At 37.2% G+C, this 15,776-nt stretch overlaps 1 protein-coding gene across 10 annotated transcripts in view; it reads right to left on the reverse strand.

Annotated features, from left to right (window-relative positions):
- TCF7 (transcription factor 7) overlaps positions 1–15,776 on the reverse strand; it is a 126,173-nt gene that overhangs the window by 7,626 nt on the left and 102,771 nt on the right. For 2 of the 10 annotated variants that reach the window (XM_074290921.1, XM_074290922.1), the window contains 4 exons: positions 15,623–15,671; positions 13,550–13,645; positions 9,297–9,369; positions 1,385–3,602 (listed from right to left, as the gene is read on the reverse strand). In XM_074290921.1, the coding sequence (XP_074147022.1) occupies positions 3,350–3,602; positions 9,297–9,369; positions 13,550–13,645; positions 15,623–15,671 (471 nt within the window). In that variant the 3' untranslated portion in view covers positions 1,385–3,349. Of the gene's footprint in view, positions 1–1,384; positions 3,603–9,292; positions 12,211–13,549; positions 13,646–15,622; positions 15,672–15,776 lie in introns of those variants that run through there. The other 8 variants (XM_074290923.1, XM_074290924.1, XM_074290929.1 and 5 more) reach the window with 6 other exon arrangements.

The raw sequence follows: 15,776 nt of genomic DNA on the forward strand, positions 1-15,776 counted from the left end.
ATTTCATTTTTAAAGTTCTGATTTTGATTGCCAAATTTAGTAAGTCTTGGCCTCTACTTACTGAACTTTTATGGATGGCCATACTTTGCCAGCACTTTTTGTGTGTACAATCCAGGGATGTCACTGCCTGTACCATTTCCCAGTTCCTCTATCCCCCCAAAATTGGTATTATAACCTCCAATGGCCCATTCCCAATGGACGGTTTTCTTGTAAATTGCTTTATTTATAAAGCTAAACATGAAAGCCAAAAAAAGTTACAAAGTCAACAAAGTTTTTTAAAAATTACAACACATGATGGATAATTGCTGCACCAGTTGCCCCAAATACTAAATATTTATCCCTTCTACATACGGTGGTTTTACTTGGTTATAATGAAACGGTTTTATGGTGACTTCTACTTTCATCACATTTTAGGAAATTTTCTATTTAAAAATAATTTGAAGTGTACAAGATTCTGCATACTAATGCATACATGATATATGAAAATGATTTGTAATAAAATAACACTTTGGGTAACTTCTGGAAAAAGGGGATATGGGGGAGCTAATAAAACAGGGTTTAGATTTTTTGCTTTGGACATTACTGTTATAAATGATTTTTAGTTCATTTTCCATCAAATCATTTTTTCCAAAGGAAAAAAAAAGTTTTATGTTAACAGCAAGCATACGTATATTATTTGTTCAGATAAAGCTAGAGAACTTGTATCAAAACAATTTAAAAATTGTTCTCTACTGCCTGTTGGGCCCCAAAATTCAGCCACTGACTTCCAGGGATCTTGACTGGTCTTACCCCAAAATCCAGTGTATGAACCTTGTTCTCCCCTGCTTTGTTCTTTGCATGTGGCCTGGGGAATTAGTGGTCTGCTTATGGTGTCTTTTTCTAGTACCTTAGAATATATAGATTTGTTTAGAAAAGTCACTTGCTACTTGGAAAGAGGAGTGAGCAGATTGAAGGGAGAGAAGTTTGGGGCCCTTAAGGTAAAGTCTTAAAGTAAGCATGGTTGGTAAATATCTCCTAGGAGAGAGAGAAACATTGAAATGATCTATAGAACCTGACCCCCATGGGGGGTGGGGAAACCCCTTTGTCAATATGGCCTTGATCCCAACAAGACAGCAGTTCTTGGCTGGGAAAGAGGGGTTAGTAAGTTGGTGTTTTGACTTAGAAAAAAGGTTATGTCCTTGGACTAATTTTTTTTTTTTTGTGCAAAGCCCCAGGAACTTTTAAAAATTTTTATTTGTGTGTGTGCGCCCCTTATGGAAAAATAAACTCCAAGTTTTTACTGGGTAGTAGCTGTATAAAGGAAAATAAGCAAATAAATGTAGTGCTCGCAGTGTAAACAGCCTCCTAAGGTTCAAACTGTTATAGAAACCTAGTAAAAAGTATCTTTATTTTTATTAAAAAAGTTGCATTCCTTGTTGATGCCTTAAGAAAATACAAAAATATTTTGTACACTATAATTTTTTCCTTAATTTCTTGCAGTGCTATAGCAAAAATAATACATTATCTTCAGTATATAAGAAGTTGGGTAGAATAGGAGGGAAAAATAGACTATCCTTATAATGAATGGTTCTGGTTCCTTTTGAAACTAGGTTAATGTATACTTTGGAGAGGAAGACGTGCCTGCCCTGCCCCCCCCCCCCTCCAAGTGGTAAGATTCCAAGGCTCAAAGTTAGGCTCAGAAATTGATTCTAATAGCCATTGTAGTAAATCTGAAGCTCTTTCTTGGAGCCCTGTTGTTTAGGAATCATGGATCATCTTAGAGGCTCAAAGTTAGGCTCAGAAATTGATTATAATAGCCACTGTAGTAAATCTGAGGCTCTTTCTTGGGGCCCTGTTGTTTAGGAATCATGGATCATCTTAGTATTTTTTAAGACTTCACTTCAAACCAGTGAATTTGAAAAGATAATGGAGGAAATTTTTGATTTCCTGGAAGGGAGGGGAAGGAGGGAGGCACATCATCCCTCTTCTTTATAACTCCAGTGGGGCCTTATCTCCTAGGAAACACTGAGGAAGCACCAAAGAGGAAAGCCTATAAACTGTCTTTGTTAGCTGAGAGGATACTAGTACAAATTTAGATCAGATTTGGAAGTTGAAATTGAAGCTAAAGGTTTAAGTGAGGTTTATCTATGGGTCTTAAATACCATAACTAAATTCCTTATCTTAAATAACAAATCTAAAGTCCTTCATCAAGACTTTACTGTAATAAACCATGACTCTTAACAAGCAGTCTTAAAAAATTAGATATGGGAATGTATAAAAAACACTTTTAAAAAGAATGTGGACTGCTGGCCATAGCCAAGATGCATAAAGACAGTTTTTGCTTATCAGGCAAAACAGAGCTCTGCATTGAATCATTAGGGAATGCTTCTGAGGAACTCAGGTTTCTAGGAAACATCTTGAACAGTTAAAGTTCAAACTGTGCCCTGGGCACAGTGGCCAGACTTCCCTGCCCTCCTGCAGAACATCTTGTGGTCTTCCCTTGGTATGGAATTTATTGCAAGTAGAGCAATAAATGTTTTCTCTGAGCTTACATAAGACCCTTAGCCAGGCTAAAACAGTTACATCTTTAAACAGTGTTTTCCTGTCCTTTGAACAAGAATTGCTGTGAAAAACGACTCCCTCTTCCACAGCTAGTCACTGGTGGGATTAGATTTTGGATGTACATCTTTGAGGTGCCTGATTTCTTTCCTCTTTATAGAATGTGAGGGGGAAAATGAAAGGGCAGGGCTGAGCAATAGTTTTAAAGGAAAAAGATCAGAAGCAGGTATGTGACTTGCTAATAATTAATATTAATAACAGTGAGAAACCAAGAAATTGTGAGTATTTGGTTAGTTAGTACTACTTTACATTTTAGAGCACTTTGTGGTACTTCCTATTTCTTATTTATAGAACAGATGTTATTCTCATTTTATACATGAGGCAACTGAGATTCAGGCAGTACTTTGCCTAAGATCACAGTGTAGCTCATTAGGTAGTAATAGGAGCTGGGACTAGAGTTCATATGTTTTGAATCCAAGTCCAGCATGTGCCTTCTACTACATCTTGTTGAAATCAACTTTAGACACAAAGGACTGGCAGATGAGATGACATTTTGAAATTGGACTGACCACTCTCCTGAACAGCTTGCTCTGTGTCATTTTGTTGTATAAAGGGCTGGGCACTATATGAGAAATGGGGTAAGGCCCCTGGCCAGTTTTTGCTTGATTGTCTGGCTGGCTCTTGAGGAGGAAGCAAAGTGTCCTATGCCTTTGACATAGCTGCCTAAAGGAAGAGAATAACCTTTTGTGTTCTTATTGCCATGATGCTTGAATGTTCATGGAAAGACTGCTGGGAAGCCGAGGGCTAAGGATCACCTTGCTGGGAGTCCAGCCCCATGAGAAGTAGATTTGAGATGGAGAGAGAGGGAGAAAGGGCAGTTTGGTTGTCTGTGTGTGAAGTCAGTGGGACTGGTGAGCTGGTCTGGGGTAAAAGCAGAGCGAGTGTATTGGAGGGAATCCAGAGGGGATGGAGGGGAGTCTATAGCACTGCCATCTGAAGAAACTGGGCTGGTGCAGCGTCCTTCTCCTTCTCCTTGTAAGTACCGAATGCATTTCTTTTTCCTCCTAAGAATAGTGAAGAGAGTTATCTGTAAGCAAAGGGTTGAATTGACAGTCATACACCTCAGATTGAAATGAGTTTGTTGACACTGCACCAGGCCAAAACCTTATAGGAACTAGATCCTTGGTTTCTTTCTTTTCTCCTAGAGACCATCAGCTAAGAAGCCATCTTAGAAGCTTCTATTTGTTCAGCAAGTAAATGTGCTTACCCTTCCCATTAAATGACTGTGCTATAAATTTCTTAATCTTACCCCTTCCAACCCAGTTTTTCTGCATCAAAAAGTATGCTTTAAAAAGATTCAAAGGTATGGCCTTCCAAGGCCATAATTCTAAAAGTTAGGTTTTGTCTGCCTCATTCAGATTGTTGAGAAAGGAATGTATAAGGAGAATGTTAATAATGGAAATACTCAAATCTTAACAGCAGATGTGCAGGCCTTGTAGAAGTGATGAAGAATTTGTGGGGTTCTTCCCCCCCCTCTGGATTTTTTTTCTTTTCCACCCCAAAGCCAATTCATTCTGTTTCTTCCTCAATTCCTCTTCTTCCTTCTGGCTTTATATTCCTTTCAGTAACCCCAGTAAATTTCCCAACTATTCAGCTACAGAGTGTTAGGAATGGCTATGACTGGCATCTATATCTAGTCCTTCTCACTTAAGTTGCTGTTACCATTGTCATTTAGGCTCTTCTTTCAATGGGACCTTACATATAGCGTCTTAACTTTTTATTTCCTAGTTTTCTCCAACCAACTTCTTTCATATCATACTTTTCTAATGTTCCCTTCTGACCATATTCTTAAAACTATTCCTTGGCTCCAAACTGTCTGCCATTTAAGGTTCTATACCTTTACTTGGTTTGAACTATTTTCCACTCCTATATATCTTTGTTACTCTTACCTTTCTTTGCCTTTTTATTTTCTCTATACCTGAAATATCTTTCCCACCTCCTATAAATTGAAATCCTACCCACCATTCAAAGCTTAGTGGAAATGCTGCCTGCTCCATGAAGCATTTTGTAGGTAGAAACAAATTCTTTTTAAGAACTTCTGTATCACTTTATATCTCAATATAACTTGTAATTATTTGTGTACTCTTAAATTATACTTCCACTCTTCTCTAGTTCCCTGTTCTTCAAACATATTGTATTTGGAGCCATCATCTCCTCTTGCCTGATCTATGATAATAGCTTCCTATTCTCTAGTCTCTTCCCTTCACCAGTTACCCAAAATCTTCCTAAAACAAAACAACTGACCCACTCCTTTTCCTGCTCAGAAATCTTCATTGTTTTTTATTGCCTCATACAAAATAAGATTTCTTAACCTTCATCTGGTATAGGAAACTCATAAGAGAGACAACTTCCCTGATCAACTTAGGGCTTTAAAATACTGCCCAGAACACTAAGAAGTTAAACTTGCTTAGGGCCACAAAGGCTGCCAGCTTGCTTTTCTATACTCTACTACAATTCCCTTGCCTCCTTTATATTTAATACACAGCATTTAAAACACTTCATAATCCTACAGTTATCCATCTGCCCTATATTTAATACACAGCATTTAAAACACTTCATAATCCTACAACTACTCATCTGCCCTTATCTACTTCATTTCTTAGTTACAATGGACTACTGACAATGTCAAATTCTGCCTTCATGGGTTTATTGGTTTTTTTTTAAAGGAATGTATTTTTTCCTTATTTTGCCTTCAGATTCTTATGTTCAATTTTCCATGATCTTCCTTCTCCCTCATTCTCTAATTCAAGGTGTCATTCATCCTTTTTCAGATATCCCTAAAATAAAGAGCTCTACTTAGTATTTCTCCTTATCATCTTATTTTAGTTTGTTTTTTTTTTTTTGTGGATATGTTGAAATTCTCCAGTAGAATATTAAAACTCTTTAAGATCAAAGACTATGCCATTTATTTTTATATAATGTCAGCTCCTAGCACATCTCCCTGCATTTGTTTAGTAAACTGTTAGTTTGAACTATTCGATTTCACTCAGTGGTAAGTTCCACTGAGGGCAAGGACTTTGTCATTTTTTTCTTGTCTCCTCCATAGTGCCCAGTTTAGTACTCAGTCTTATTAGAAACTTCAAAAATTCTTGATTTGAATTTTCTTCCTTGCTTGGCTTAGCTAGAATTCTGGCCAAAGATCATTTTCTTAACTTAGTATATAACTATTCCATGAACTGTGCTGTAAAGTCTTGCCTTCTTCAAGGACATAAGGATGATTTTAGTTCCAGCACCAGCCACAAGGTAGCAAAACAATAATAAGCATTATTAGAATAGCCACCTGGGAACAACCTTTTGGAGTCCCAGGGCATCTGAGAGCTGGTAAACTTGAACTATAAATCTGGATGGTGGGATGGAATGGAAAAGGTCTTTGATAATATATAATGTACTTAGTAGCCTGTGGGTGATAAGCCTTGTGTACAAAATGCAAAGTCCTAAAGGATTGTGAGCACACTGTAGTTGAACTCTGTATCCTGACTTACAGAGAGCACTAAAGAACAAAAGGAAGACTTTTCTTTGACCAAAAGCAGTTCCTCTAGAGTAAATGGTTTACACTAGTTTTTTCTCCCTCATATGCCTCCCCACTAATACTATAGCTTTGATTTGGTGCATTCCAAATAATCCTTAAAACAAACAAACAAAAAAAAGACCACAAACTCTGAAAGACTTTGGGACTCTCTAGCTGGGCAGGAAAACAACTCCCCTTAGCTGTAGAACTTGATCTTGGAGACTTTGGAAGGTGAGTGAGAGGGAAAGCGGGACATGCTGAGGAGAGGAGTCTTGTCTGTTCTTTGTTATCGTTTTGCCATTACTTACCAGACATTCTCTTTGTTGTTGAAACAGGAATGTTCTATTAGAAATTACCCAAAGGGAGTGGATCTTTACATTTGTTTGATCTAGAAATAATCTTCTCTCAAGGGAGTTTAGCACTAAAAATAATCATCTTCACTCAAGGGAGTTTGGCACTAAAATATATATATGGGAATATATATCCTAGTGTTTGCTTAGTACCAAAGGCCCAAAGCAAATGTTTAACAACAGATTCTCCACATACAGGAAAAACTTTTAAGTTTATTAACATTTTTCTTTTTTCTTTTGATTTTTGAGGTGTTAGTTATGCTAATCTGTCAACAATTTTTTCTTATATTCTCGAGTTATTTTATAGAAGTGAATCTTGTCTTTATAGCTAGGCTATTAGTATCTTAATGATCATGGATCTTTTCCCACAGCTTAATTCACATGGCATATTGGGAAGTCATTACAAGCTTGTTTGGATTAGCCTCTGGGGCCAAGGACACTAAATTTACTTTTCCTGTTGATCACACATGGAGGTGGTTAAGTGACTGATGCACCAGGTAGGATAGGAATACTTTCCCTAGCATTTTTTCTTTCAATTGTATGGAAATGTCCAAGGAATTGAATTGAGACATTCCAACTTTGTCAGTGACTCCTTTTTGATCTGTTGTAATTCATAGTCTTTTCAGGATTAAACTGGATGATCTACAAATGTGAATTGGGCTCAATAAAAATGGAATTGAATTTCTGGAGCCTTAGTCATAGGATTTTATACTTGGAAAGTAACCTCAGAAATCATTTTAGTTTAACCTTCTCAATTTACAGAAGAAACTACTAAATACTGGAGGTGATAGAGGGAGGGATTGTAATTTGCCTCAAATCATATAGTCATTAAATAATGGATTTAAGATTCAAACCCAGGTTCTCTTCACTACAAATCTCAATCTTTCACTTGTTCACTAACTCTTAAGACATTACCTATAAACTATATGTGAAATTGCCCTCTCATGGGTCAGAGATTGAATCTGATTTTTATAGTGTTTCTGCCTGTTGGTTCTAATCTTGTTGAGATTCTGTTTTCTTTTTGCTCTTGTATTAATCCTGGATTCTGAAGATCCTGCCATTCAAACCTGAGTTATTGGTTGCATTTTTCTAATTTCCCACTTTATTAGCAGAGTATCAGGAAAGGCTCAGAGAATGTTACTGACAACAGATTTTGGCTCACTCAGTATGGTGTAGTAGAAAGCTGAGCTGCATTCATACTCAGAGAATCTGTATTTGAATCTACTTACTACTCAGATAATTCTAGAAGCAAGTTTCTTGGTAGACACCTGGGCCTTTTTTCATCTTAAAACTAGGGAGTTAGAATAGATGTTCTCTAACGCTCATTCCAGCTCTACATTTGATGATCCCATGATCTCCATTTTTTGTTTAGCAGTTGTTTCAAGAGTAAAAGATCCCATTTCTATGTAGGGACAGTAAAGCATCTGTGGAGTATGACTTGATGATCCTCTTTTTGGACAGCCTTGCCCTGATCTCCTTGATTTTTTTCCTCCTCTCCCTTCTACTTGGCAATGTTCCATCTGTTCTTCATCAACTTTTCATCTATTTCTTTATCATTTTACATTCTTGACTGCATAGCTGGGGATATAAGTTGATAAATCCATCTCATAGTGGTGCAATTTTCTTTTTTTTGTGTGAACTGAGAAGATTATTAGGAGAAAAAGACCTTAGAAAAGCAAGTTTGAGGGCAGAAAGGAAAACCTTTGCAGAGGTTAGGGTTCAAGCTGATATTAATAGATGAGAGTGAGGGAGTTAGTGTTTTGGGAATCAATGAATCAATACTATGATTCAACCTCTCCCCATCACCCAGGTACCCTACCAAATTTTTAGTAATTCTGGGGATACCCTGGGTTACTTTGAGGGGCTAGAGTCTCAGTTGAAGAACTTCTAATGGCTGGTCTGGAATAGAGTAGATATCGTAGGGAAAATGGTTTATGTCTCAACCCAAAAGATGCTAGTATAACCTCCAGTCTTGAAATGGAGTCGTATCTCTCTAAAAGTGTTCTTGAAAAAAAGTCACATATCTGACTTTTCTCATCTATTATTGGTATTGCCCTCCCAGCCATCCAGGTTTCTTTGCTTTCATCTCTATCTCTATCCTCAATCATTTAGTTGCCTAGTCTTGTGCATTTTTAGCTCCTTTGTCTTTCTCATCTAAGCGCCATCCTCTGCCTCTTACCTGGAACTACTGTTTTGATTTGTGACTTGTCTTGATTCTTATCTCTTTTCCAATTCATTTTTACCCAGCTAGTTATAGTAAAATTAGTAGTTTTTACAATGTATCACCTGTCTCGTTAAGTTTCTTTATTGCCTGTTTTGCCAAGTTTAAATTCTCTGATGGATCTTTCTCATTCTGACCCAACACTGCTCCTCATCACTTTATTCCATGCATTCTTTGCATCAATCTGGCCATTTTGCCCTCATCCCTGTTGCACACAGTTCTCCTGCATGCAATACCTCCCATCTCAGTCTGTATTCCCACCCACTTTATTTTCTCATCCACTCTAAAAAGTTTAGCTCAGGCTCCTTCTCTTCCATGAAGCCTTCCCCAACTACTTCAGACTAGTGATCGAAGACTTGATTCTGTTTGTAAAAGATTCTATATTGGAAAATGAGGATGCCTGTAAGCCTTCCTTAAATTTGAATAGGCACTGGTAGGTAGTACAGGTGGTGGAACATGGAGCAGGAAGAGAATAGAAGAGGAAATCTTAAAAAGAGTAAGATGGGTGTATTATTGACTTCTAGGGATGCCCTAGGAAGGGTATCATGCATCCCCCAACCCCTTTCTGGAAAGCAGCTTCAGGGAATACAGACAGGGGAGGGGAGGAAGAGATACCCACCTGCATGGACCGCACCAGTCCGTCTGCTGGTTGAGGCCAAAGCGAGCTCGACATTTCTTAGGAGAGCCAGGGTCTGCCCACATAAGCATGCGAGGTGAGGCAAATTTGGAGAGCAGGCAGAAAGGCAATGGGGAGGGGGCAGGAGAAAAAGGTGGGAAGGAGTAGGAGAGAAGAGGCAAACATCTATTTTAGCCACTCATAAAAATATAAAAACCTAGACCATACACATCCATTTTGCAAAAGCAGTATCACTCCACCAGGAAACCTGAGTTGAAAAAAATGAGGTTAGTCTGTAAGGCAAAGCAGAGCCTCAAGCAGGATAGCAGAGAAAAGGGGTGGGAGGCCTTAAACTGTAGTCTACAATTTCTAGTCCTTTCCTCCTCCTTGGGGATAATCTCTGAGCCCATTTCCCTGATTCGAGGAGTAGTATAAAGGTTAGTGGTTTTCACCCCCTCTGGACAGGGGTCAGATGAGTCTTGCTTTCAGTTGGCTAAGAAGAGCAAATTTCCCTGTGCTTTTAATAGAATGTGATATACGAAGCAATTATACTGGAGTCAGTTGACCGGTATTTCAAATCTTGACTCCACTACTTTCTATGTAACTCTTTGAGCAAAACTCTCTTTTTCCTCAGTTTTCTGCTTTGTAAAATAAAGGGATTAGAAAGAATCAAAGCATATCAGAATGGACCTCAGAAGTTATTTAAGTGAACCAAGAATCTCTTCTACAACATCCTTAACAAATGGCCATTAAGCTTTTATTTGAAGCCTTCCCATGGGTGGGAGGGTGACTTTCAACTGGTGGTGGTCGTTTACACTTTTGGACAGATCTTATTAGGAAGTTGAAATTTGATTCTGAACAAATCTTCTTTCCTGCCCTTTAATTATTTCTAGTTCTGCATCTGAGGTCAAAGAGAACAAATCAGTTCTTGTGACACAGGGCTGGCCTTTCAGTTGTACTTACTTATATGACCCTTAATTCTTAATCTCTAGGTTGGCTATTCCCAGTGTTTCATGGAAAACCTTATCTTTTTAAGAAATGACACTATTTCTAGTTTTTCACCATGCTTTTCTGATATGTCCCAGGTTATCTGCCATTTTAAAAATCAGGTGGCTAGTATTGTATTAGTAGTGACCAGCAAAGATGGGTATAGGGGGAAGGATCATCTTTCTTCATCTGGCTCCTCTTAATGAAGCCCCCCAAGATAAAATTACCAGATTTAGCTTTCAAGTCACATTGTTGATTCATGTTGAGCTTGAAATATACCAAACTACAAGACCTTTTTCATGGAAACTTCTGTCTAGCTATGTCTTTCCTAAGCTCTTTTATGAAATAGATTTTTAAAATCATATGTAGGAATTTAAAAACTCAATAAATTCAATCCATGGTTTTAGTTTATTAAGATATTTTAGGATCCTGATTCTCTTGGGAAGTTAATTTTCTCACTTTTGAGTAAACATTCCATCAACATGTTCAAATCTTTAACAATTTCCTGGGCCCAAGGTCAAACGCTTAAGTTTTATCCACTCAATATATCAATGATTATTCTTTGGGGATATGCCCATTAGAAAGTTTCGAATCTTATCTAGTTAGTTTATTATATCTATCACAAGAATGTAACACATAACAAAACATCACTTTGCTGTGATCCAGGTATACTTGGGCTACTAAGTATACTAATATTATACTGATATAGTAATGTGTCAAAAAAGCAAATAAGGTTGTCTTAAATCTATTCTTAATGAAGCTAAGCTGGTTTTTAATGATCCCCACTTTTTCTAAATATTCACAACTATTTTGTGTGAGGCTTATAATATTTTGATGGATCTGTGATCTTGCCATGTGAGTGATCCTTTCAGTCGCTCAAATTAAAACTGTCCATGGGCCTTATGAATGATTCTTCTCCATGTCTCCCTCAACACACTATAGGCCTGCCACTAAATCCATTAACATTGTATAGAAAGACTGTGGTTTAGTGTAACATAGGAATATTTGATTTCAAATCTTAACATTTGACACTAGCAGTGGGTTAGTTGTGTGATCACGGTACTAACCTCTCTGAGTCTCAGTTTTGATATATGTTTCATGGGGTTGTAGTCATGCTAAAATCAGCTCATGTGTAAAGCATTTAATAAACTTTAAGGCACTGTATTATTTCATAGTTGTTAGTGGATCATGGGGGGTTGATTATTGAAATCAGTAATCTGCAGTATTCCAGGACTGGATACAACCAGGATAATATGGGAAATCCTCCTTTATTTTGGACTTTGCAGTAACTGTCTTTTATCATAGTGACATACCTATTTTATGCCTTGTTTGTTATTTAAAAATCAGGATTATCAAAGTAGTTTTTGTGATCTTTCAAGGAATTTTATATAATTGTTAATATATACAGAAGATAACTTTGTTAGATGAGAATCTTTAAAATAAGCACTTAGTAATGGGTTTTTTTATAGTCAACAGTTTGAATGGAGATTTTGTTACTTTGCAACTTTCAGAGGGGTGTGTGTGTGTGTGTGTGTGTGTGTGTGTGTGTGTGTGTGTGAAAGAGAGATAAAGTTGGGATTAAATGACTTGTCCAGGGTCACATAGCTAGTAAATGTTAGGTGATAAGATAGAAGCTGGATTTGAACTCAGGTCCTCCTGACTCTACTCTCTTCACTGCATCATCTAGCTGCTCCAGATTTGTGACTTATAAAATTTGTAATCCTGCCTGCTCCCTTTTCATATCTTTATTTTCATAAAGATTTCATAACTATGAAAAAGCAGGCTTGGATAGTCTTGTTATTGTCCCTTTAAAATGATATTTCTAGAAAATTAACTATGTTAAAATGTACTCTCTTACCTTTTTGAAAATCAGGATATTCATTAGCTCTTTTCCAGTTCTGTGGCATACATTGCCAAATTTTTCTGTAATCTGGGATTTAATTGTCCAAGTTTTATGATGTGAATTGGGTACTTTCCTACCATCTCCTCCCTTACCTTGAGTTTCAGTCCTTGTTAACCAACTTTGTCCTATCTTGAAGGTTATTCTTATATATGAGATGAATAGTTTACCTTCTTTTAGTCATCTCTTGTCCTTTTCCTATACATTCACAAAAAGTATTATTCCTTTTTTGATCTTCATCTTGTCCCCAGTTCTAAAAATCTCTTTTTGTTCTCTTTTGTATTCATCACCACTTTTACATTTTACAGCTTTGACATTCAGCAACCAGTTGTTCTTCCTTATAAATTAAAAATTAGCTCTAAAATAGAAGGTTCCCCTTTTCATTTTTCTTTTGATGTAATTTATTATTAAAGCAAATCATAATTGGCAGAGGGAACTTCAGTAAAAGTCTGGATAGTTTAAGCCTCCATCACTATTAATTACAATTTTGCCTCTGTTTTTAATTAATTTTCTAGAACTATCCTTTCAAATCTCAGTAATATCAACAAAGCCAATTTTGCTTCCTTTAATTAGGATCTCTATTTCAGTGTCTATTATTAATATTTTGTGCATTTGTGTATAGACATCTAAGGTGATGAATTTATTTAGCTGGCTTCTTGAATAGTCTTCCTGTGTTGCACCTGCTATTCAACAAACTCCTGAAGATATGAGAATAATTTTCCCTTTCCTGCTCCATGTTTTAACTTAAATTCCTCTTGATTCCAGACAAATATAATATTACCACCCTTGTTAGGCCAAGAGTCATAATACCTCTATTGTTAACTATAGTTCTAAAATCTAAGATCTCCTTCTCAGACATTTATCTCCTAAGTCAGCTTTTTTTTTTTTTTTTTTTAGAAACTTCCACTTTCCACTGGAAATAATGATCAAAGCACTATGCTAAAGCCCTAAGCTCCTTTAGTTTCTTGCCTAGGATTTCCTAATTCCTAGCAAGCTTTCTAAATTTCTTTGGTGGCATCATTGGTTCTTACATGAATCACGACAAACATTGGAAATCTCCCTGTGCCATGTGCTTTTCACATATAGCAACCTCTTTACTCCTTAGCAAGAAGCCATCAATCACTACTAATTTTTCTGATTGTGCCTTGGTAACCTCTTTCCTGGTACTACATCACTACTTCTTGGAAAACAAGACCTCTCCAATTCCCCCCACCCTCTTTTTTTGAAAAATCTACATGTCTTATTAATTAGGCTCAAAGTCTAATTATTCTTCCCTTCCTTTTATGTATTGCATTCTTCTACTCTCCAAACTTATAAGGACAGTATACCCCCTCTGCCTCTTTGTATCATTTTTCTTCTTTGTTTTTACCTTGCAGCCCTTCTTCTAGGCTTTCAAGGAACACTTCATTCTCCCTGGTAACCTGGAGTGTAGAGAGGCATTCCTCCAGCCCTTTCACCTTCTCCCCTAGGAGGAAGACCGACCTGAACTTAGTGTATAAATAGCGCTATTACTCTTTATCAGCAGAAGTAATACAAACCTAGTACATGTTTTGAGGGTCACCAAAAAATTCCTTGTCTCCCATACGTTTTGGAAGCCAGATCTCCTGTTTTCTTAATTGTTTGGCATTATAGCTAACCTTGTGGCAAACGTCCCTTTCTTGGGTTGGAGTTCCTTAGTAAAGCAGCTATCTTTAGCAGTTATCATGTTTCTTCTAATTCCATAGAGCAACAGGAGCTGACATCATTTCAAGCAAAGAAATAATTTTCAGCAAGGTTTTACCTTGTTTTAGATGCTACCTTCAGATCCTACCTTGCAGCCTTTGTATACTATTGAATTATTTTTATACATGATTTTAATTTACTAAAATCTATTAGAATATACGCTGCTTGAAGGAAAAGGGGAGTTTCCTTTTTTTTTTTGCCTTTGTATCCTTAGCATTTAGTGCTTATAGATTAATAAATGTCATTATTGTTGAATTCTTTGTCAGCAATATCTAGGGCAACATTGACTGTTAAAATTAAATAATATACTGAATTATTATTAAATTACATTAAAAGTATAAAAGTTAAAATAACTTTTTTTCCTTGTTAATCCTATGTATTTAACTATAATCTTTTGAGAATGGGGTCTTTCAACTTTACAAGACTGCCAGACATCATGAGACACTCCCCTCCTAACTTCCCCCCCCCAAAAAAGTTAATATCACCTGCTTCTAGAGTATTTCTAATATCTCTTCCAGTTTAGAAATTGTCTAGTACCCATTTCAGTGTGTGACAACCCCAAGTTCTTGCAGGTATGATATAGTCCCCCATGTAAGCCTTGGATTGAGATAATAACCCTTTGTAGACCTGAAGGTTCTCATTAACTTGCCTCAACATTCAAACTCTCTACATTTAATCAACATCATTTTTATGATCATCTCCTTTCTTATCTTAGCTGGTCAAAAGACAACCAATGCAGGGGGAGGTGATAACATCATATAGAAGGAAGATCTTTTTCTGAATGGTATTACTCAACATGACCATATCCACTTACCATGAACATTTGTAAGGGATTTGTGAGGCTTAGCATGATAATTTCAACTCTGTACAACTATTTTGGTGCAGGGGGACAGTATCCACATTCACCTCTTCCATTAACTGAACTAAGTATTTTCTCTTGGGGGGGGGGGGCTTTCTTATCTGTGAAACTGAAAGCATTGGACTTCATGGTGTCTAAAGTCCCTTTTAACTCTAGCATCCTGGGATCAATGAGGAGGAGATTATTTATCCTTTGAGGGATTTGTTTCCTATCAGAATACAGATAAATACTCTGAAGACCTTAGTTATTTAGTCATTAGCTTATTTCTTTGAATAAGTTGATTTAGAATCTTCCCAATGAGAGATCTTCCAGAAAACAGGTTTGGGCAGGGCTATGGGTTTTTTTTTGGGGGGGGGGGCAGGGGAAGGGGATGGTGATGCAGGGAAGAGAGTGTTATATAAGCAGAAAGTGGCTCCTGGTCACTCTATCTTATGATACACTTCACAATTTGACTTGAGACCAGTCTTTCCTGGCCAAAATCAGCAGCAGTGGTATAGATGGAGCCATAATACTTTTTTTTTTAAATGTTAGTTTTTTTTTGTTTTTTGTTTTTTTTCCCCCTGAGGCTGGGGTTAGGTGACTTGCCCAGGGTCACACAGCTAGGAAGTGTTAAGTGTCTGAGATCAGATTTGAACTCAGGTCCTCCTGAATTCAAGGCTGGTGCTCTATCCACTGCGCCACCTAGCTGCCCCTAAAATGTTAGTTTTTACCAGGTAAATTGTCTCCAGGCAGCCTAGCTATGGAATGATCCCTAAGAAATAAGAATAGATAAATAAATTGTTAATTCCTCTGGGACTCTCTTGTCCCTTCTTTCTTTACTACTACTCATCCTGCATATTGGCTGCCTGAGGGCATGCTCACCTGTGTTTGATTCTTGATGCTTTTCTCTTGACCTCCTCTTCTTCTTCCCCTGTATGGGAGACAAGACATAATCTTAAAATGTGAATGCTAGGAAGAAGGAAAGTGGCTAGAAGTCCTAAGGCCTTCCTTGATGATCTAGGAAGGAAAACAATGA

The sequence above is a fragment of the Sminthopsis crassicaudata genome, chromosome 2 (genome assembly GCF_048593235.1).
Source record: "Sminthopsis crassicaudata isolate SCR6 chromosome 2, ASM4859323v1, whole genome shotgun sequence".
Classification (NCBI taxonomy): domain Eukaryota; kingdom Metazoa; phylum Chordata; class Mammalia; order Dasyuromorphia; family Dasyuridae; genus Sminthopsis; species Sminthopsis crassicaudata.